This window comes from Akebia trifoliata, chromosome 12 (assembly GCF_017979445.1).
Source record: "Akebia trifoliata isolate Shusen 1 chromosome 12, ASM1797944v1, whole genome shotgun sequence".
NCBI classification, from domain to species: Eukaryota; Viridiplantae; Streptophyta; class Magnoliopsida; order Ranunculales; family Lardizabalaceae; genus Akebia; species Akebia trifoliata.
The window spans coordinates 30,191,469-30,214,381 of record NC_141386.1 but is presented as its reverse complement, the minus strand read 5'-3'; the positions used below and the strand labels follow the sequence as shown (position 1 = coordinate 30,214,381).

Below are 22,913 nucleotides of genomic sequence, written 5' to 3'. Positions count from 1 at the left end.
AATTATCAAGCTGGGCTAGGCCACCCCACTAGCCTCGCTTCCAAGATTGAGCCCAGCCCTAAACATGAGTCGACCCTTCCAATAATGAAGCAGGCCGATTATACTGCCTACCCAATCCATGACGAGTATGGAAAAAAACCCGCCCATTGACAGCCTTACATGGCCCATAAGTGCAAGGTCCTCGGGACGATAAATAAAGCCTATTTACTGGTGTAGGCCCATAAAAAGTATAAGAACTCTTGAAAATAAGTGGTAACAAAGGAAAGCAAGTAAAAACTGTCACCTAATCAAATATTAAATATAGTGGAATCCACCCAATTAACCATAATTCAATCGAAGTTTTGATGAACCTCATAAAACAGACGTTGATCATCTATTTTGAAGATATAGAAATGAGGAGGTGATGATTTTTCATATATCTTAAAAAGTAATTATGTTTTTTTTTTTTTTTTTGGTGAGGATTTTCAAAGTGCAATATAATTGAATATAATTCTTTTGTTGTGAAAATATTGTCACTAGAAATCTCTGGTCGAGATCGCTACAAAACTTAACTTTTTTACTATTAAAAAAATATACACTAAAGTAAGTTGTGTTTGGTAATACTTCTGAAATCTGAAAACTAGAAATTAGACTTCAGAATTTTCATCAACATCTCCCCATTGCTAGTTAAAAACTTTTGAATTTCGATTCTGAAATCTGAAAAAAACAAATAAAAATAAAATTTTGGAGTCTGGATTTTAAACATGGACCACCTCCATTCAGACTTTAGAAGTGTTACCAAACACACACTAATAGTTATTTTATTTATGTGCTTCCTTTTTTAATAAGGAGAGATTTACTGAGCTAACGAGTCTATTGCACTTTTATTACACCATCAACTTTGTTACTCAACAAACTTTTCTTTTTAAGAGGGCTAGTTGCCTTAATAAGATTTCAAATTTTACTAAGAGTCGTTTATATCACATTGGCTAGAGGTGGCAATGGGTCGGATTATGTCATGTTGAGGTAAGAGTATTATGAAAATTTACCAAACTTAAATCCAAATTCAACCCATATGTAATCTATTTAATAAAATTATAATATTTATTAGAAAAAATAAGTTACATTTCCATCACCAAAAATAAAATACCATAACTAAAAATAAAGTCACACAACCATAAACTAAGTTTAATGGTAAAATAATTTTCTTTTGATTTTTTTTCAAACTTCATATAATTTTATCATTTACAATCATGTGGTATCAAATCATATTTAAGGTGATGTGCTCAGCAAAATTTTCTTCCTAACTTAGCAAAGGAAGTGTTTTTCATTATTATTATTTTGACTAAGCAAAGTGTATATCATTATCACATAGAAACACTAACCTTACTTAGTAAGGGTTGTTTTGACCATACGGATCACCATATTAGGAATCAAACACTACATTCCTTTACATGTCAATTTAAAAAAAAAGATTAAAAAAAATATAAAGATAAATAAATAACTTAGAAATTGTATTATGAAAATTTCTAAAAAATTCTTGTAAAAAAAAATGTAACATAAAAAATTCTTAAATAATCGTTGATATATTTAAAACTACAAGCTAATGACAAAATAACTAAAAGTGGGTTGATGCAACACCCTGAATCCAACCCATTTAATAATCATGTTAAACAGGTTGACACTATTATGACCCAAACCCACTACTTTTGTGTCGTTTTCCAGTCGTGTTCATGGGTCATGTTAAGATTGTCACCCCTAACATTGGCAATTCAACACTACAACCTTCTAGACTTCATAGAAAAACTTAGATTAAAAAAAAAAATCTTTTTTTAGCTTGATCAATAAATCTTTGTTCCTTGTTGAATATTGCAATTCAGTGTCATCCTAAGTTTGTTAATGACTTGTATTCTCTCGATTCACAATTTTCTCCTCCTAAAATTACATCAGGACAGGTTTTCTTGATGATGATGAATAATCCAATCGCTTTTATTTAGGGGAGTGTAGAATTGAAGAAAATCAATCATTTATGTTCCAATTTTATTTTCTAAAACTTGTTAAGAATACTATAAATAACAGAACTCTTTATTTCTTTTCGAAACTTGTAATGGATTTTTCATTAGGATTATAATTTACAGAATCCAAGTATTTTTTAGAAATCAAAATCTCGTGGACTACACCTCTAAAAACTTTGATAAAAATTAAAAAAAAAAATAATAATAATAATAACAATAACAATAAACAAATCAGTGCTCTTAGGCCACAGGTGAATCTCTAATGGAAAAAATGATGTAGATCATAAAAGAGGATTGGTTTGCAAAGTCAACTCCAACAAGCATTTTATCAAGGATAATGGCCTGATAACACCTGACCTCATTTTAAAAATGCCACTTGGTTTTTCATTTTTTAGGTTGTTTATTGACCCTAGTCTTTTGATCCATGATTTATGACTTAAATTAAGTTTACATTTCAAGATAGGCTTGAAATCTAATATTTATTTATTAATGGACCTTTACACTTAATGAAAAATATTCGAGTTAGTTGGCTAAAAAAATGCCAATCAGGTTCACTTCATCTGGTGATCATATATACTCGATCCTAGTGGAATGGTTTAATAATAAATAAAAATGAGTCAACCCTTATATATGAAAATATATTAGTGGGCACTAAGCGGCACCTATCGTTTGATAAATAATCATGCAAGGATCCAGTTGTCCTCGTTCTGTCTTGACATACACGTGGCATTTTCAAGGAGGTGTTTCAAATTTGGATGGAAATGTAGCGGCGTGAAATAAATTTAAAACTCAACGTGTCTTGTAAAAATTTGAAACGGGCTGCCTGTTTCAAAGTCGGACTCATCATCATGCATAAATTATTTTTAATTAAATGTTGATAGTGATTATTTTTCAAAATAAATTTTTATATAGATAGTTCTGTACAAATTTTTTTTTTTTATTTATAAAAATAATTTGATTTCAGTTCCATGTATTGCCATTGCTTAGACTTTAAATTACAATCTTCTATCTCTTTCTTCTTCTTTTTTTGTTAAGATTTTTAGTGAAAACTTTGAAAAGTCAAATTAAAATTATTATTTGTTTTGTTCTCTTATGGTGTAGTACTATATTTGAAAAGAAATAGAGTTTCTATGCACGTTATACAATATTTTTGAGTCATTAATCTTACTTGATTATTGTTTCTCGATCTTCTCACATCAAACATTCCAGTAATCAAGTTGGTTTTTAATTCAATAAGGTATAAATGTAAACTAGTTAAGATTGAATGCATTTGTCTTCGTTGATTACTTATTTATAGATCATCATCTCTCAAGTTCTAACACATCTTTGGGATGGTGACACATGCCGATCCCTTGGATCGCTTGTATTGTCATTTGAACATAGAAGTCACGAGGTGGTTCGGTGACAGTCAACCTGATTTATGTTCTTTGGCTCGCTAATATAGTAGCGAACCGTGAACTAGTACAAACTAAGGTTGCAAACTGGGCAGGCTGGCCCAAACTCAACCCGGGCTCAACCTAATAGATGGGTGAGCCTGAGTCGAGTTATGTAAAAAATGAGTTGAGCTTAGATTAGAATATCTTAACCCGATTTCAATTCGAGTTGAGGGTACAAGCAACCCGATGCCATATATTGATATATAAATATTTTTATATTAATTATATATATTTTTTATGTATCTTTTTTACTCAATTTTATTATTATGACTTGTAGACAATTAGTTAATATTAATAAGAACTTTGGTTTAGTATGATTTGTCTAAATATTCTCTCAAAGATGAATTTGAAGGTTGTATGCAATTTAATTTTCTAGTACTTTTATTTTTTATTTTCTATATCTTTTTATTTTTAATATTAAATTTATTTACTAATCAAAATAAAACTATGTTATTCAACGAGTCCAACCCGATCAATCTATCCAAAATTATCTAAACTTAGGCTAACCCGAACTCAACCAGATTTTATAATCGGGTTGAGCTTGGGTTTACCCTCCAATCCGTCCAAGTTGCAGCCCTAGTACAGATCGAACTAGTTCGAGGTTTAATTCGTAGTGGGTTCGTTAAAAATATTGTACATAACAAACCCCTTATTTTGTTAAATTTAAAAGATGCCCATGGTTTGGTCAATATTAAAGATAATCCTTATTTTAGAAATCACAAGATTTGATCAACATTTAGGACACCTCTTTGTTTTTAAACTAATTTTATGCCACCTTGACCTGAGTCTCCTTCTATAAGATTAACATAAATGACTTAAATATTTATTACAAATTACCTCTACAAATTGAGTTCATTCAAGAGTGGCGACCCACAAACCTAAATTTGAACCAAGTGAACCAACGAACCAGGTAACATAGATCTCGACAAATAGGTCCATCGGACTAGTACCGGGTAGGGTGCATATTTGGAAGGCGTGTATTCAATCATTCTACATGTGGGTTTGTCCAACATTCTACGAGAGGAGAGGAAACAAATCACTCGGGAGAGCTCTTTAAATGAGACTCCCTTAATCAAAAATAAGAAACTTCAAAAAAGAGAAAATTAAAACCCAACAAAGAAAATCTCAAGCGTCCCACTAAGGAGTGGAAAAGCGCGAAGTGCAACTGGTTTGCTTTCAGCGGAATAATGGCAGGGAAAAGGCCAGCCAATTAAAAGAAAAAGGGGTATACGTTTAATCATTGATTGGCATATGAAGAACTTCAGGCAAGAGTTCCCATATATAAAGAGTAGAAAGCCCTTTTGCACCTTTTGAAAGGCAGGCTTCTCCACTGGGTTGTTTCTTTGCCGCTCATTATTACGTGAAAGATTAGCATTGATAAGTGTACTTGTACTACGCGGTGCGCATTTCCATAATTGGCTAAGCACAACAAGAAGTCAAGGGAGGTTGCCAAGTCAGAGTGCTATTCACCAATCACCAACAAGGGCTGTGCGCCCAGGTTCTAAATGACTTTTAATGACTTACTTGTTGGGACCGGCGTAATGATCTGGTCAATCGGTCACTACTTCATGAGCAGAGTATGAATCATAACTGCAAGTTTTTGAAACACTGTCTTAATGGGCATCCAAAGCCCTGGCCATTGACTTACTGTCTGTAAGGGGAAGGGGATGGGATAGAAAACACTATACTTGACTGAAGAGGAACCAGGCGCAATACTGATGTATAACTAATATGATTCCATAACTACCAGTAGTACTATTGAGTTCACCCTAATTTATAAAGGGAAAAAGCAAGTAGTCCTTCCCGGGTTGACTCAGAACCAAATAAAGTAAACTCTCGTCTACTATCGTATCTCCCTTACTCCGATTGTCTCTCCCTCACGGGCTGCTTGGATCAAGTAGCCCTTGCTTCATCGCCTGGACCACCCTACCCATTACCACCTTACGCCAACCTGTCAAGTATATCTCGTACTACCGACCAGAGACCATCCTGAGCCAAGACTGTTGGAAAGGATGGCCGCGCATTGGCCCTTTCTTAGTCCCCATATCTCAAGAAAGGGTCTTTGGGTGGTGATCCACCAGCTGCTAGTTCGGGGCTCCCTCCATTTCTTTATAAGGGCTATGCCCCTTTCTCAGTCAATTGATCAAAGCCCAGACCGAAGTCGATTTTTAAGGGAGAGTCTCGTGAAAAGAAACTTCAAAAATTGGAATCAAATCTCATGAAAAGAAACCAAAAATATGGAGCCTACAATTTCCTTCTTCGTATCCATACCGCCCCCTAGTTCATGGATTACAGCTTTCTAACCTCACAAATTTGCTTGCATTTTAAGTCTAACAATTATTGTTTTAATATAGTGTCACCTCCTATAAATAATTGGCTGTTATTGCTTGCCCCGTCAGACTACAATTATCTGTCTCAAATGATGTTACATCCTTGATTCGATCTCCATGCAAATATGTTGATATTTTATTGGTACATGTCGGCCATATGCAAATATTGTATACGATTTTAAATAAAATTATATTATTCTTATGTTTTAGGTAAGAAAATGATGGGCACTAAACTTTCACTATTCCTCCCTTAATTCCCCACCATTTATGACTTATCTAGACCAAATGCATATGTAGACATAACATATACACATGTTGCCTTCACTTCATTGTCTATCAAGTGTCCTCACTTTCTTTCTCTTGTTTCGCCCTCTCTTCTCACTCTAAATTTCTTGTATCTTTGTTTTATAGATTTTTTTTTTTTTTTTTTTTTTTTTTTGAGTATTTCTTGGTTTTTGATCTTATAAAGATGGTGATGATTTCTAGTTTGTTTGGGTTATTTTTAGTTATAGAAATTATAAGTGGTGTTAGATTTGATGTAAATGGTCTAAGTATGAATTACTATGATATGAGTTGCCCATTAGTTGAAATTATGGTGAGGCATACAGTTAATAGAGCTTTGGATTCAGATCCAACTCTTGCAGCAGGACTTCTCAGAATGCACTTCCATGATTGCTTTATAGAGGTACTGTCACTTGCAAATGTTGATCTTTAGTATCTATCAGTTTTTCTCCTTTTTAATTTTTAATTTTTTATTTTTTATTTCATTATCTGAAAAGAAACTTATTTAGTATATTTTATCAAAATGGTAGAGAAAGATTAGTAAATTACCATTCCAATTGTGTTTTCAAAATATTTATCAAAATGGTTTCTTAATCATTTTGTCGATCAACTTGTTTTTTTCCAAAACGGTAAGTTTTTATTTTTTTTTTAAATACCTCTTATACCCTCATATATGAACTTGTAAAATTTAAATGATCTTATTTTAGTTGTAAAAATGGAAAAGATCGATCGATAGAGAGAATATTGCTCAAAAATCTATCTCAAAAGGTGATAGACAGTATAAGTTAAGATAAATTCAACCACAGAAAGTTTGGATGATAAATCTCTAGTTTTGTAACAGGTGTATAATAGAAAATTAATTATTATTATTATTATTATTTTTATTTTTTGATAAATCTCTCAAATCTTGTAATTGGTGTATAATAGAAAATTAACTATTAGTTACTTTTCAAATTTTACCGGAATTTATCTTCGAGATTAATATTAGCATATTATGAAGATATGTATATATCCCAACTGTTCAATTTCATGTTTATACTGTTGGGATCAAGTTTTTTCTTGGGTTCAACCAAATCTGACCTCTTCTGGTAGCTAATTTTTTTTTATCTCACTTTAAAGTCAACTTGTTTGCATGGTTTTAAATCTCGTCTGGGACTGAGATAACTCGTCCGAGTCATCGGTCCATTTAACAACTATACGAATTTACACGGTGTCTAAACATTCACATCATCTCACGAGATAAACGAGATGTCTGGGATGATATTTTGAAAAACTCAGTTGAATTAACCAGGAGTTTTTAGATTTTGGTTAAAATAATTAATATTTTTAGAATTTAAATATTTATTATATAAATAAAACATGATTGTATCATTAAACAATTTCTAATCTATATTATTTTATTAGAAAATTATAATTATTTTAATTTAAATATATATAAATCAATCAATATAAACCAAGTTAAATGGATAATTTCACCACCAGACGTCAAACCGTATTTTGAAACCATGCTTGTTAGTCATGGACCACTATGTGCCCCACCTACTCCAACATTACTATTATAAATTAAGAAATTAACGTTACAATTTTTTTCCTTCTACTTCTAAAATTGGACAACATTCATAAGAAATAAATGAATGTGATTGTGACAAGATGAGAATGTTGAGAATTAAGATGGATGAATAAAAAGATTAGGAAAAATAAAATTAGAATACATACACATTGGCAGAAAAAAAAAGAAGGAATAATACCAATAAATGTTAAATTAAGAGAAAATTGGGATGGTTGGGACATGTTTAACAAAGTTGATTGAAGCCCCAATTTGAAGAATATTCAATTGACATGAGATGTGTTTTTCATCGTTTAGGAGTGGGTGTGTGGGAGAAGGGGTCGAACATTCTGGAGTGATTCAAACAAGGAACAACTTCAAAATCTGGACCACACATTTAGAATGGGAGCGACACCCCCAATAGAAGGTTTTTATACCACAAATGAGTGCGTCGTGCAGATAACCATTGAGAAATTTGGTTGTTCTATAATCAAATCATAATCAGAACCAAAATCAGAAACCAATAGATCTATAATTAGAACAATTGACACCCCCTAAATAACGACGGAGGTCTTTGACCATTAGCCTTATATATTATTATTTTTCCTGATTTTATTTTAAGAACAAATTAGTTTCATTTGGTAAAATCTTGATTAAGAGTCATCTTATGTATTAACCAATATAAATATTAAATGTTTATTTTATTCTTGGAGTTGAGATTTCCTTTTGTTATGTAGGGATGCGATGGATCAGTTCTTCTCGACTCTACAGAGGATAACAAAGCAGAAAAGGACTCTCCGGCAAATTTAAGCTTACGAGGCTATGAAATCATCGACGATGCCAAGGAAAAAATTGAAGATCAATGCCCAGGAGTTGTTTCTTGTGCCGACATTCTTGCAATGGCAGCTAGAGATGCAGTACTTCGGGTACGAAAAATAATGCAACTTTCTATGATTCTAAAACTTCACACGCGTGCATTTGGATGCAAATATTTGTTTCTAATGGTGATTTTGGGTTCAGGCTGGAGGTCCCTTATACAACATACCCAAAGGAAGAAAAGATGGAAAGAAGTCTAAAATGGAAGACACAGTTAAACTCCCCTCTCCCTTATTCAATATTTCAGAACTCATGAGGATATTTGGTCAACATGGTTTTAGTGCTCAAGAAATGGTGGCTTTGTCAGGTAAATTTTTTTTATGCTCATGTATATGGTTAATATTCATAGATTTAGAAGGTTATGTAAAGGTATTTTAAAAAAAGAGTCGTGGTGCTGGAGTAACATTAAAATTGACATTGATTCTCATATTGCTGATGTGGAGGTGCACACATAGTCATAGATGCTTTTCACTCATATCTCGATGAAATGCATCTATGATTCCGAAAATACATCCACGTCAGCAATGTGAGAATCAATGTCCATGTTATTGTTTCTTCAGCATTTTCCAATATATATATCCCTTAGATCTCTTCTTTTTTTTTTTTCTTTTTAAATATTACTTCTCTCTCATAAGATTCAAGAGGAAAATAAAATTGATATAGATTAAGGTGTTGAAACTGATATTAACACATAAATTAAAAGACCAAACTTTTAATAGCAAAATAATTAATTGTACGTAACGTACCAATTATATAATAAAATACAATTACAGAGCCCACCATTTACTATTGGTATGGGGGGATAAATGTCTCATTCATCCCTTTGTGTGTGTCCGATTGTATTACATTCTCTTTTCACCCCTTCAACTTTATTATCTTTCCTCTCCTCCCCCCTCCCTTTTTCAATAATATCCCTCTAAAAACTAGTTTCCCTCTTTTACTCTTTTAATCTCAAAGATTTTTTAATAATACATCCCTCTTTTGCCTCCCTTAACCCCGAAAGAGAATGTCTATGCCTACGACACGGGCGAACTCAAGTATGAAGATAAATAGACACCAAATGAGGTGGAGAAAAAAAGAGAAAGAAAGGAGCAGCTATCTTCGATTTCTTTCTTGATCTTACTCCCTCGCTCATAACCAGCCTCTTTAAAACTCAAAGAGCCTTCTTCACACCCAAGTAGTGGCTCTAGGGTGCAATCATTAAAAAGATAGAATGGCTATCTCTGCCCCTAGACACCAGATTTTATTTCATTGTTTAGTGTTTTATAAGAAAAAAATGTCATGCCCATATAAAAGTTGCCTAAACTAACAAAGAAAGACTTTGAGATATAATTGAATAGAGAAACATTATTTATTTAGCAATAACTCTTCTATCGATTCCATAGGAGGGCATACTTTAGGCGTGGCGAGGTGCTCTTCATTCAAGAACCGATTGAGCAACTTCGACACCACGCACGATGTGGATCCAACTCTAGATTCAAACCTTGCAAAGACATTGAAAAAAACATGCAGTGCAAGTGACACTGCTGAGGCAACATTTGATGGTACAAGAAATATGTTCGATAATGCATATTACAATGCACTATGGAGAAATTCTGGGCTCCTTAGCTCGGATCAGATTTTATTCACAAGCCCCAGAACGAGAGCCATTGTGAACGGTTATGCCATGAACCAAGCCGTGTTTTTCTTTGATTTCTCACAAGCAATGGTGAAAATGGGGTTGCTTGATGTTAAAGAAGATACCACGGGAGAAGTACGACAATCTTGCCGCAGCATCAATTAATAGATCTTAAATTTTTAGTATTTGTTCTACACTTGTAACCTGGGTTTCTTTTTTCCCCCTGATATGAGTAGCCTCAGCATTATGTACTATAGAGAATAATAGGTATTGTAAAAGCTTTAACATTCAACTCACATTCAAGTGCTTTTGGTGTATTGGTCGGGTTCAAAGCATTTGGGATCCAATACAATAATACCACTTCTAATGTTAAAATCTTGGGAGGAAGCCTAGGCAGGAGCCTAGAGACAAGGGTCCAAGAGTGAAAACCACCACATAATGGGCAGGGAGGGAGAGCAATAGTAGTGGAAGAGGAGAGGGGAGGGGGGGAATGACCTACCTGAGGGATCAAAAGGGGACTAAAGTGAAAGCCACCATAGAATCTTCGAGAAAAAACTACCTAGGAGTCCGGAATATATAAAAGATACCACGGGTAAAAGCTGAATTCGGAGCATCGTGACTGGCGAGGAAGATCTCCCCTGCAATTTCAGCCATCATCATAGAAGCCTGCCTTATTTTTGAAGAGTTTCATCTAAAATCATACGACTCTGTACTCGTTCTTAATTTCTCAATCCACTTCTTTTTCGGTCTTCCTCTTTTTTTTTTTTTTTCAAAACCTACAATTGAGACTGATGCCGGTCCTTGTTTCACATGACCAAACCTAATGAATAGAGCATTGCAGTACCTTTCACTAACACTTGTAAAGTTCATGATGATTCAAAGATTTATTCCTTCACCTAAGAAGCATTAGAACGGGATCCCCCCAAAGCTAACCTAATGATGGACACAATTGTTCGTGCAGGGCTCTTGTGGTAGGTAGAAGCTAATCTGATACACCACCAAGATTGCACACAAAATAGAGCAAATTATAAAACCAAATCCACACAATGAAGCAGTAATCCAACATAGAAATTAGAATTAAACTAGACATTATTATACCATCTAAAGAATGGAAGCAACACAGTCATCCAATAAAGAATCAAGAAAAGTAACTAAACTACCTAAAAGCAAAGAACATTGCCACATATCTTCAACCAGACAGTAACAGTAGATTATTATACTATTTAAGTCTAATTCATTCAACTTCAAACTAAAACCCCTAAAACCCAAACACGGAAAGACGTCATCAAACACTAACAGTAGATTATTATACTATTTAAGTCTAATTCAACTTCAAATTAAAACCCAAATACGGAAAGAAGTGAGAGCAGCAGACACCAAAATGTTTCAGCAGGTACCACCACCACGAAGGCGAAGGACAAGATGCAGAGTCGACTCCTTCTGAATGTTATAATCCGCCAGAGTCCTTCCATCCTCGAGTTGCTTGCCAGCAAAGATAAGCCTCTGCTGATCTGGAGGAATGCCCTCCTTATCTTGAATCTTGGTTTTCACATTGTCTATGGTGTCTGAGCTCTCCACCTCAAGGGTGATGGTCTTCCCAGTAAGAGTCTTGACAAATATCTGCATCCCACCACGTAGGCGAAGAACCAAATGCAGAGTAGACTCCTTTTGAATGTTGTAATCAGCAAGTGTCCTTCCATCTTCAAGCTGTTTCCCAGCAAAGATGAGCCTCTGCTGATCTGGAGGAATCCCCTCTTTATCCTGTATCTTGGCCTTCACATTATCTATGGTATCTGAGCTCTCCACCTCCAACGTAATCGTTTTCCCAGTAAGAGTCTTCACAAATATCTGCATGCCACCACGAAGACGAAGGATCAAGTGAAGTGTAGACTCCTTTCGAATGGTGTAGTAACCCAGTGTTTTGTCATCTTCAAGTTGCTTCCCAGCAAAGATAATCCTCTGCTCATCATGAGGGACTCCTTCCAAATCTTGGATTTTGGCCTTCAGACTATCAACCGTATCAGAGCTCTCGACTTCGAGGGTTCTTGTCTCTCCAGTGAGTGTTTTTAAAAAAATTTGCATGCCACCTCGGAGTCGTAGGACAAGGTGTAGGGTGGATTCTTTTTGGATGTTATAGTCAGCCAAGGTGCGGCCATCCTCGAGCTGTTTTCCAGCAAAGATAAGCCTCTGCTGGTCAGGAGGGATCCCCTCCTTGTCCTGTATCTTAGCCTTGACATTGTCAATAGTGTCTGAACTCTCAACCTCGAGAGTGATGGTTTTTCCTGTTAGGGTCTTAACAAAGATCTGCATACCACCCCTCAACCGAAGAACCAAATGTAAGGTTGATTCCTTCTGAATATTGTAATCGGCAAGTGTTCGGCCATCCTCAAGCTGCTTACCAGCAAAGATAAGCCTCTGCTGGTCAGGAGGGATGCCCTCCTTGTCCTGAATCTTAGTCTTGACATTGTCGATGGTGTCGGAACTCTCGACTTCAAGAGTGATTGTCTTGCCAGTCAAGGTCTTCACAAATATTTGCATCCCACCTCTCAGGCGGAGAACAAGATGAAGAGTGGATTCCTTTTGGATGTTGTAATCTGCAAGCGTACGACCATCCTCGAGCTGTTTCCCAGCAAAGATAAGCCTTTGTTGATCTGGTGGGATCCCTTCCTTATCCTGGATCTTAGTCTTGACATTGTCGATCGTGTCAGAGCTTTCAACTTCAAGGGTAATGGTCTTTCCAGTGAGAGTCTTGACAAAGATTTGCATCTAAAACAACAGAAGGTAAACAGAAAGATTGAGAAACCTAGAAACAAAAGTGAAGGTAATATACAATGTGATATTAAGACAATAAAATCCATTAAAAAAAAAAAAACAATAAGGGAATCATATATAACAATAAAAATCATTCAGGAAAAGTGTCAGGCTCTCACAACTGAGATCAAATAGTAAACTAAAAATAAAAATTAATAGCCAAACTCCAAAGAATAAATATTGATCAAAGTATCAAAATAGAATCTCATGTAATATTTCCCAATTCTCTCATTGATACACACACACACACACACACACACATATATATATATAGGGTCGGGTCAATTATCTCATTGAGACATACATATATATATAGGGTCGGGTTCCATAGACAACATGTTTTGTCCTATATGGGCAAAAAGTTTCGGAATGGGCTGATTTTTTGTGAGGATGATTTCTATGATAAGGGGATCATCCCCAGAAAAAATCACCCATTCTGAAATTGCTAGCCCCACTTTACAAGTTGAAGAATCGTGGACCGTTCATTTTTATGGTTAGTTTGTAACCATTTTTCATTTTGTTAGAAGTCTTAGAATAGGCTGATTTTTTGTGAGGCTGATCTCCTCAGCATAGAGATCATCCTCACAAAAAATCATCCCATGAAACTATTTTATCATATAAGACAAAACGTTGTCTAGAATGTTTTACCATTCTATGGGACACTGTCCATATATATAGGTGGCGTTCTTTCGACAAAATTCTAGAAAGTTTTGTCTTATATGGCTAAAAGGTTTTGGAATGGACTGGTTTTTTGTGAGGATGATCTGTATAGTCAGTAGATCATCCTCACAAAAAATCAGCCAATTTTGAAACTTCTAACCCCATGAAAAGTGGTTACAAACTAATGGTAAAAATTGACGGCTCACGATTCTTCATCTTATAAACTAGGGTTAGAAATTTCAGAATTGGCTGATTTTTTGTGAGGATGATTTTCTCACCATAGAAATCATCCTCACAAAAAATCAGCCCATTCTAAAAAATTTAGCCCATATAAGACAAAATGGTTTGTCTAGAATGTTGTCTAGGATTTTGTCAAAAGAACGGCACCCTATATATATAGGGTCAAGATCTGTGTACACATATATCTACAACGTGTTTCATCCTATATGGGCTAAAAGTTTTGGATTGAGCTGATTTTTGGTGATGATGAGATCATCCTCACCAAAAATCAGCTAATTCTAAAACTTCTAACCCCATATTTATGAGTTGAAGAATCGTGGACCGTCCATTTTTTGTAAATCACTTTTTACGAGATTAAATGTTTCGGATTGAGCTTATTTTTGGTGATGATGATCTCCTCATCATAGAGATCATCCTCACCAAAAATCAGCTCAATCCAAAACTTTTAGCCCACATAGGACAAAACACGTTCTAGATATATGTGTACATGGATCCTGACCCATATATATATATATATATATATATATATATATGGATCAAGATCCGCATACACATAAAGCTACAACGTGTTTTGTCTTATATGGGCAAAAAGGTTCGGAATGGGATATTTTTTGTGAGGATGATCTCTATGATGAGGAGATCATCCTTGCCAAAAATCAGTCCATTCCGAACGTTCTAGCTCCATGTTTACAAGTTGAAGAATTCCTGACCATCCATTTTTTGTAAATCACTTTTGATGGGGTTAGAAGTTTTGGAATTGGCTGATTTTTTGCAATGATGACCCCCTCACCATAGAGATCATCCTCACAAAAAATCAGCCCATTCCGAACCTTTTTGCCCATATGAGACAAAAACGTTGTAGCTTTATGAGTAGCTTTATTTTATGAGTACTTTTATGCGTCTACGGATCCTGACCCTATATATATTATGAGTCGTGCTGGGGTGACACAAACGGAGACACAAAGGTGACAAAATGATGAGGTGTCGGTCACATTACCATAGATGCTTTTCCACGAGATACGAGTAAAAAGCATCTACGGTTATGTGTGCGCTCCACCCACATCACTTTTGTCAACTTTGTCTACGGTTATGTGTGCGCTCCACCACATCACTTTTGTCAACTTTGTGTCTCCGTTTGTGCATTCCAGGATTTTCCATATATTATATATATGACAAAAGGAAAATAAAAAAGCACGTAAAACCCTTCATCCAACATAAAATAGGCCATGAAATAACCATAAAGAATCATTCAGATAAAACCCGAGGTTCTCACATAGCTGAAAATCTATCTTAGATAAAAAGATAAATTAACGATTAAGAGAATAATAGATATATCAATCCAACGTAATCACCAGAAAACCTTTAAAAAAGAAAAAAAAAAAGAGTACAGTTACCAATAAGATCACTCAAGAAACTAAGTTCAATTTCGAAGGAGAAAGTGTAATAATTTAACAATTAAATAACCAAAACAACTAGAAACTTACGTAAGAAGATTACATCTTACGTAAAAGCAATAAATTCAAAGAAATTGAACAGCCGAACAAACAAAAATTGCAATCCAGGGCATCGAAACCGAAACGAAACTAAAAGCACGATTAAGTTCTATAAAATCTTGAAGGAAAGAAAAGCCTTTGATCCTCATGCGTTCAAATAAATAAGAAAAACAGATCGAAATAAAGACAAATCGCAAATCCAGATCAGATAACGATGCCAAGAAAACAGAAAATAAACAAAATCTCGATTGCCAAAGGAATAAAACGAGGATCAAAGATCAAACAAGAAACAAAATAAATATTAGATTCAGAGAAATCGATGAACTTAGATTCAAGATTCACACATTGAAACATACTAAACCCTAATTTTCAGAAGAAAAGAAAACCTACCTTGATAATCTGTGGAAGAACGAACGAAATAAGGCGCACCAAAATTCTAAAACAAAACTGAATCGATGAGCAAAGTTAGTGAAAAAGGACCTAAACGGAGGTATTTATAGGCTCTCCCTTCTAGGTATTTCTTCTTGTTAAAACTTCACATCCCGTTAGGATTAAAACACGTGTCACACTTATCTGGATTATTCTAAGTATTTCTTCTTGTTAAAGTAAAGGAAAACTATGAGAAGTGAACGCAAATCAACACGTCATGGAAAGCGAGAATTTGCTGTTCAGATACACGACATATATTCGATGCTTCAGTTCTGAAAAGTCTTTGTTGGACCCGCCAACTAGGGCTAGACCCGAAATCCAATCCGTTCTAATAGAATAACTTCGGGTCTGGATCGATGTATTGGATTCTGATAAGGCGATCCAATATCTTATTAGATCAGATTTGAATCAACCTTGTTCGGATCTGTCAAGGACACAATCCAATAATATCTTCGAAAGTATATAAATTGTGTGGGAATAGGTTGGATAGATCAAGGAACCATGTTAGAACAAGGAATGAGATCCACATTTGAGCCACATGGACTACCCCATTGGTCTAAATGGTAACTCAGCCTCTTCTTTGTGGTCTAGATTGGGCTTGAACCCTCTCCCCCCGCCACACCCAAAAAAATAAAAATAAATAAATAAACAAATTTGACGTCAAATCTTCATTTTAAATCCTACTGTGAAAATATATATATTTTTCAATTTTATTTTTTTAGAATTCATAAAATTTTATGCTCTAAATATACATGTGGCAGCCTGATGGTGTATTTGAGTGCCACGTTGACATGTGATCCATATAAATCCATCTCAAATTGTATTATATATATATATATATATATGATGGCCTGATCCTATTATTAATGGATTGGTTCTGATTCTTAATATTGAAATTCGATAAAAATGTAATATGATAAAGGTCAAATCTGATACTTATCAGATCAATCCCGAATCATTTTGATCCCTTATTGGATCAATACCAATCAACCTCAATCCGATCTAGACTTGATAACACACATGTATCAAAAGGGTTTATTTATAATTTAAAATATTGATTAAATGATTTATGGTTCATTTGCATCAGGATTCACATAATCATAAATATTTTTCTTGTGTATCCCGATGCAAATGATCTATGGTTCTGTGATGGGAGCGGGGACGTGTGTCAGAGGAGGGAGTTAGAAAATCGTTACACATTTTTTATTTGAAGAGGTAAGACCTCATGGCTCATGGTCAAAGACCAATAATATGGAAGTGGACAAATGGATTTGGATCCATGGATCTAGGCCCAATTGATTCGCTATACGGTTTTTTTTATCCCATTTACTTTGCAGATGTGGTTGAGCCCACAGAGTTTAACCTAATTTTGGGCTCAAAATTTGGATATAATTTGGGAATTGGAGTTGGGCTGGGTAGTGTAATAAGGCCCAAAAAGATTTGAAAAGGATAAAAAAGGAAAAGAGTTGTGCTGGCTAATTTCAGTGTAGAGTCCCCCTAGCCGTACCAAGAATCCTTGGGCTCACCTCCTGGATTCCAAAATCATGATCCGATTCTTAAGGGTTGTAGAGGGCCAAATTCTATGAATTTTGAATAATAATAAAAAAAAAATTATTTTTCATCGTTGAATTTCATTTTTTAAGTTTGGGAGTTATGTGGAAGTTTGATAGCCGTCAATTTTCAAAACGTTGGATCTAGTTAAAAAAATTATTTTTTGAAAATTATTATTTTTATTTAAGTTGTTCGATGAAACTTAGAGGGCTGTGGTGTTGGATTTCTGATGTGGTTATCAATTTGAACAAAACGACCCTTAGGAAGACTCCAAATCTTAATATGTTAGTAACGAAACAGTTCCACTTTAAGTATATTGGAGTTGCTCTTACATTTTTATAAGAGCACTTTCATTTTAATTCAGTCCTTCCACTCATGCATCTCAACATCATCATCGCTAATGTGCTCAATGTATGAATATATTTATTGATTATCCAACATTCAATTTAATAAACCACACTCGATCTTATTCAAGTCTTATAAAATTTTCTTTTAATTAGATTGAAATGCGTCCATGACATAGTCTTAGTTCATCGACAGTTAGAATAAATCAGTATTAGTTATGGTTAATAACTCTTCTCCTCGACATTTATTCTCATGCAACTTCTCGATCCTTTTTCACGAGATGCAAACCATCCTTGAAAGGCTCAAGCTGTGTATCGTCAAAGGATGCCTCAACATTTAGGTTCACACTGACTCACTTACGGTTATCAATGCCCCTTAATGACCGATGGAATACTCCTCGGAATGTTCTCCATTTAGTTCTTTCCATTAGAGAGATCCTACAAAGGTTCCATGGGTGCTCATTTAACCATGTGTTCATGCATGGGCAGAGTCAGGATTTTACTCATGTGGGGGCAACATAAGTGTGGAGATTTTTTTGTGAGGGCAAAAAAGATTGTGATTTTTTTTTGTGGGGGCAACATAAAAATTGAAACTTTTTTGTGAGGGCAACTAAGAGTGTAAAACAAATTGTGAGGGCAATAGCGGCAGATTTCTTTATCCACCACTATCATATGTCATAATAGCTCAATACTTCACAAAAGGTTTGAAAATTCTTATGGGGGCAAGTGCCCCCATTGCCCCCACTCTAAATCCGCCCGTGTTCATGGAAATAAACAGAGCTGCAGATTTTCTTGCTACTAACCAAGTCTCTATGGGATGTTCTAAGTTAGATGTAACTTTATTTCTAACATTGCAGAGGATTGTAGAGGTTTTCTCTTCCTGAGGTTGTAGTTGGTCTGGATCCGCCTTAATCTTTCTAAAAAAAGAAAAAAGCACTTCTCAATTTATTCTAAGTGTGTTATTATATTAAAATCGTAGATACGAGTTGTGTAGAAGTCCGTGTGTAGAATGCCATAGAGTGCACGTTGTTATATACTTAAAAAAATAATGGTTAAGAACATATAATGACTTTTTTATGAAAATTGGAGATTGAGTGTAAGAAATATTATTTGTTACAGCTATATATATCTTGATTTCCAATGAGCCAAAATAGCAAAAAAATTACCAAGTATGTGATGTATTTCACCATTGACCATATTATCAATCTATTGGGGAAATTAGCAGCACAGAAATATTTCCATGCCAAATTATTGGATCAGCCATGCTTTCTAAAATATTTATCAAAATGATCATATACCTAGGGGTGTCAAATTGGGTACCTTTTAGCCGAAATAGAGCCAGAACTAAAATGGAAAATCTTGGTTCCGGTTTCCTTTATATTGGAACCGATCAGAGTTTGGTTTAATGTGGAACCGAACCGATAGGAGCCAGGATCATTAGGTTCTATTTAATGGGTACCCAAAATCGATTTTTTTAATCATTTATTTTTATATTATATATGATTTAAGATTTTTCTATATTTTAAATTTAACATATATTATATAAAGTTGTTCAATTTTTCAAATAAACTAAATATTGAAATTTAAAATGGGTCATCTCTTCTTAAAGTTTATTACTTGTAAAGAAGAAATTTTTAATTTTTGAAAAAAAAGAAGTCATTAAATCATAATTTTGGTGGGAAAATTTATTATTAAGTTGATCCTTTGCGGATAATATGTTTTTTTTTTTAAATTTGATTCTTGAGAATTAAAAATGACGAATACTTGTGATTTTTGGCAGTTCTACTTCCACTTATTTTAGAGTCAGACCCAAAAAACAACAAGACTCGAAACTAAAAATATATAGTGATTATGATTCTAATTTTCTTAAGAACTGAACTAGAACCGACCCATTGACACCCCCTACATATAGATCCTTTTTTTAATCTTCTAAAATGATTACCTACATGTCCAACCATTATTGATGAATTTACTTTTATGCCCTTAAGATATATGATTTTTTAGTTTAGATTCACATGATAATCACACAAGTAACTCCACAAGTACATCCAAAAAATATACAATTGATGGAGAAAATTAGAAGGCTTGAGCCCATGGTAGATGATGTGTCATTTTTTGTTTGAGCCGTGATGAATTTACACAGTCTTGGTATGCGCTTGGGTACACGACTCTCGTGTCTAGGGCACAAAATCATAAATTGTTTTCATCGGATACACAGGAAAAAGATGTCCGATTCCGTGCCCTAGGTATATCAGTTGGGTACCCAACGGCCTGCGTTTATCATTTTTCTATTTTGTTTATAAGACAGGGTATAAATTAGTGAAAGAGGGTTAATATTTTAATGTTAAAAAAAAAATAAAAATCTATGATCTAAAAACTACCAACGTGTTAACTTGTTGGGGTGTTAAAAGCAAGCTATTAAAACCCCGGACAATCTTACGTCTTAGTACTTGGAGGGTAACAGGTAACTTTAACGCATCATTAGAGATTCTGCGAGCGGCCATTTCTTTAGAATGTAATTCAGATTGTCTTGGGACTTGAGATAGAGACTATGGCTGATATGGTAATTTCGACAAAATACTAGGCCGATTTGGTAAAACATTCTACAACAATACCCCCAAAATTCTGTTATATATTTGTTTATTGTAATCTATCACGTTTATTCCAGCTGAGCAATCTGGTTCATAAAATCCCTAAACGATTCCAAAGAAGCCATTGAACTCGCTGGGAAGCCATGATCGAATATGGCTTGGAGTGAAGCCGCTCTTTTTCTGGTTTCATCATCAGCCATTAGCTTTTCCATCCCTAGTAAAATATCGACCCTTTTAACCGGCTCGGCTCGACCACTATCGACTTTGATCTTCAAGCCAACCTTTAGATGGCTTACAACCAACTTGGCATTATAGTGTTGATCCCCACGTATCGGCCACGTCAGCAATGGCACGCCACGCCCAATTGCTTCCAAGATCGAGTTCCAGCCACAGTGAGATACGAATCCAGCCGTTGATGGATGGCTCAAGATTAAAAGTTGTGGAGCCCATCCACGAATTATTAAACCCTTCCCTTCAACCCGGTTCGCAAATCCTTCTGGCAAGAAATCGCTTGTTTCGTTTGGAGTGGGCGGTTCATGTGAACCACCTGGTGGGATGAAAGAACCTGGATTGTTTCCGGGTAGACCGGGAGGTCCTAGTCGTGGTCGACCAGCGTGTGCTTGGAGAACCCAGATGAAAGGCCGGTTTGACTCTTGTAACGCTACTGCCAACTCTACCAACTCTTCTACTGTGGGACCAACTTCAGTACCGAAAGACACGTAGAAAACAGATCCACGTGGCTTCGAATCTAACCATTCCTTAACATCGTCCTCGCTGATGTTAGAATCTCGTTTGGACCTCGACTCGCGATCGTGAACCAGTGAGTCAGTGGATTGCCAGTACTGTTCTGGTAATAGCGGGCCCACACAAAAGACCCGCTTTCCCGTTTCCTTAGCCATGAAGTTAATAAATAGACGCTCCAGACCATCACACGTATTGATCATCAAGGCGACCGATCCCTCTGTTTGGGAAAGCCAAGGACGATGGCCGCCAGGTCTATACGGTGGTCCTGGTGGTGGCTGCAGAAATCCTCCAGCCGGAGGTGGTGGTGGCCTCCGATGATCCAGATCGGATAATGTGACACACATATCTTCCGGTAAGCCAGGAAGCATACGAGTCTCGCCGGGTGTCAGATTTTCCGGTCTAAGTTTCCACAAGGAGAACTCCATGGCTGCAGAGCACGCACTAGAGGTGAAGAAACTAACGATTGGGATTTTGAATTGGCGGCAAGAATCGTTGATCCAGTTCATCATAACATCGACGATGACGCAAATCGGAGGATCTGGACCGTTGGAAAGGATAGCTAAGAGATCGGAGAAGGGTTGAGCCATGCCAGGACCTGGATGGTGATGGTGATGGTGATGGTGATGGTGGTCGAGTGGGTCATTTTCGGATGAGAGCTCGATGATTTGGAAGAGAGAGTGACTAGGAAGAGAGGATGAGAGAAAGGAAGGAATGACGAGGGTGATTTTGTAATTTAACAGGTGAGAGAGGTGTTTGCAAAGCTCGGTGGAAGGGAAGAGGTGGCCCTGTCCATGAAAGGGAACCACAAGTATATGAGCAGACATCGTCTTCGTCTAATATGTATTGAATTCTAGAATTTGTTTTCAACTCTCCTCCTTGTCAAATTAAATAGAAAGCTAGACACACAAACACAAAGTTTGCTTGGCTTGGAAGAAAAGAGAGACTCAGTGGAGTTGATAGGTAGATTATGAAACACACAAGTTCTCACTTCTGACTGGAAGGTAGATAGATAGTGACAATTTTTACATCATTCTTTAACATTTTAGCAAACTTGGCAAGGCAACACTATCTAGGATAGGAACGGTGTCTACGTGGCATGTTTTGATTAGAGAATAAATAAATTAGATTACGTGGACGGCTTGATTGATAACTCGAAGTGCTTTAACTCCAATTATGATTCCTAAACTTATTATGTCAAGTAACCCCATTGACTATGCCACATGGGGGTGATCAAATTATCATGACTATTTAAAATGAGTCTCATAATATGACACACCATGTGGCATACTCAAATGACTCCATGGCACGTGGATAAGTTTGAGAGCAGTAGATTTGTATCTTTCAAGATATAAAATTATCTTAGGATACATTTTTTATGAAAATGTGCAATCGTGTATCACAAGAAATACAAATCTGGGGTACTTAAACTTATCACGTCATGGAGTTATTTGATTATGCCACCTGACAAGTCATATTATCACTATTGTTTTAAAATAATACAACTTCTTTTAAAAGTATTTGACTTGATATGCATTTTGAATCCAACCAATTTTAAAGTCTATGAGTGAGTTGAATTGCCATTGAATAAACAATAACAATAATGGGTGATTTAGATATGCTTTCTACGATTTGATCAATATAAAAAACAAGTCATATGCTTTCTATGAGTGAGTTTTCAAAATGATAACAAACCCCTATTTGCAATTAGACTCATGGAAATGACCTAAATGCCTTTGTCTTTGACTTAAAGTCGTGACCCTTGATGCTCCTTGAAAGAGATAGAATCTTAAGATTGAATACAAGGGAACAAAACTTTACAATAACATTGAATTGATGAAGATAATTGTACTAGTTTTGAAGGGGAGAATTAAGGGGTTTTTAGTCGATGTTGAAGATGAGGTCATTTAGTCAGTCTCTCCAATAAAATCTAGGTCAAGGGGGCATATTATCAATTTGAAAGTAAAGGGG

The 22,913-nt window shown here is 35.4% G+C and overlaps 3 protein-coding genes across 3 annotated transcripts; 1 reads left to right on the top strand and 2 right to left on the bottom strand.

The window, feature by feature from the left end:
* Window positions 1-6,177: 6,177 nt before the first annotated feature.
* LOC147389413 (peroxidase 47-like) lies at window positions 6,178-10,455 on the top strand. The gene is made up of 4 exons (XM_086417903.1): window positions 6,178-6,445; window positions 8,326-8,514; window positions 8,609-8,771; window positions 9,850-10,455. Exons 1-4 carry the CDS (start codon window positions 6,230-6,232, stop codon window positions 10,245-10,247), a joined length of 966 nt encoding a protein of 321 aa, XP_086274029.1. The 5' UTR covers window positions 6,178-6,229; the 3' UTR covers window positions 10,248-10,455.
* A 665-nt stretch (window positions 10,456-11,120) lies between these two features.
* On the bottom strand, window positions 11,121-15,821 carry LOC147389412 (polyubiquitin-like). The gene is made up of 2 exons (XM_086417902.1): window positions 15,677-15,821; window positions 11,121-12,848 (listed from the first exon to the last, which is right to left on the bottom strand). Exon 2 carries the CDS (start codon window positions 12,846-12,848, stop codon window positions 11,469-11,471), a length of 1,380 nt encoding a protein of 459 aa, XP_086274028.1. The 5' UTR covers window positions 15,677-15,821; the 3' UTR covers window positions 11,121-11,468.
* Window positions 15,822-20,269: 4,448 nt separating this feature from the next.
* LOC147389411 (scopoletin glucosyltransferase-like) lies at window positions 20,270-21,769 on the bottom strand. Its single transcript, XM_086419771.1, has one exon. It carries the CDS (start codon window positions 21,767-21,769, stop codon window positions 20,270-20,272), a length of 1,500 nt encoding a protein of 499 aa, XP_086275897.1.
* Window positions 21,770-22,913: the final 1,144 nt, after the last annotated feature.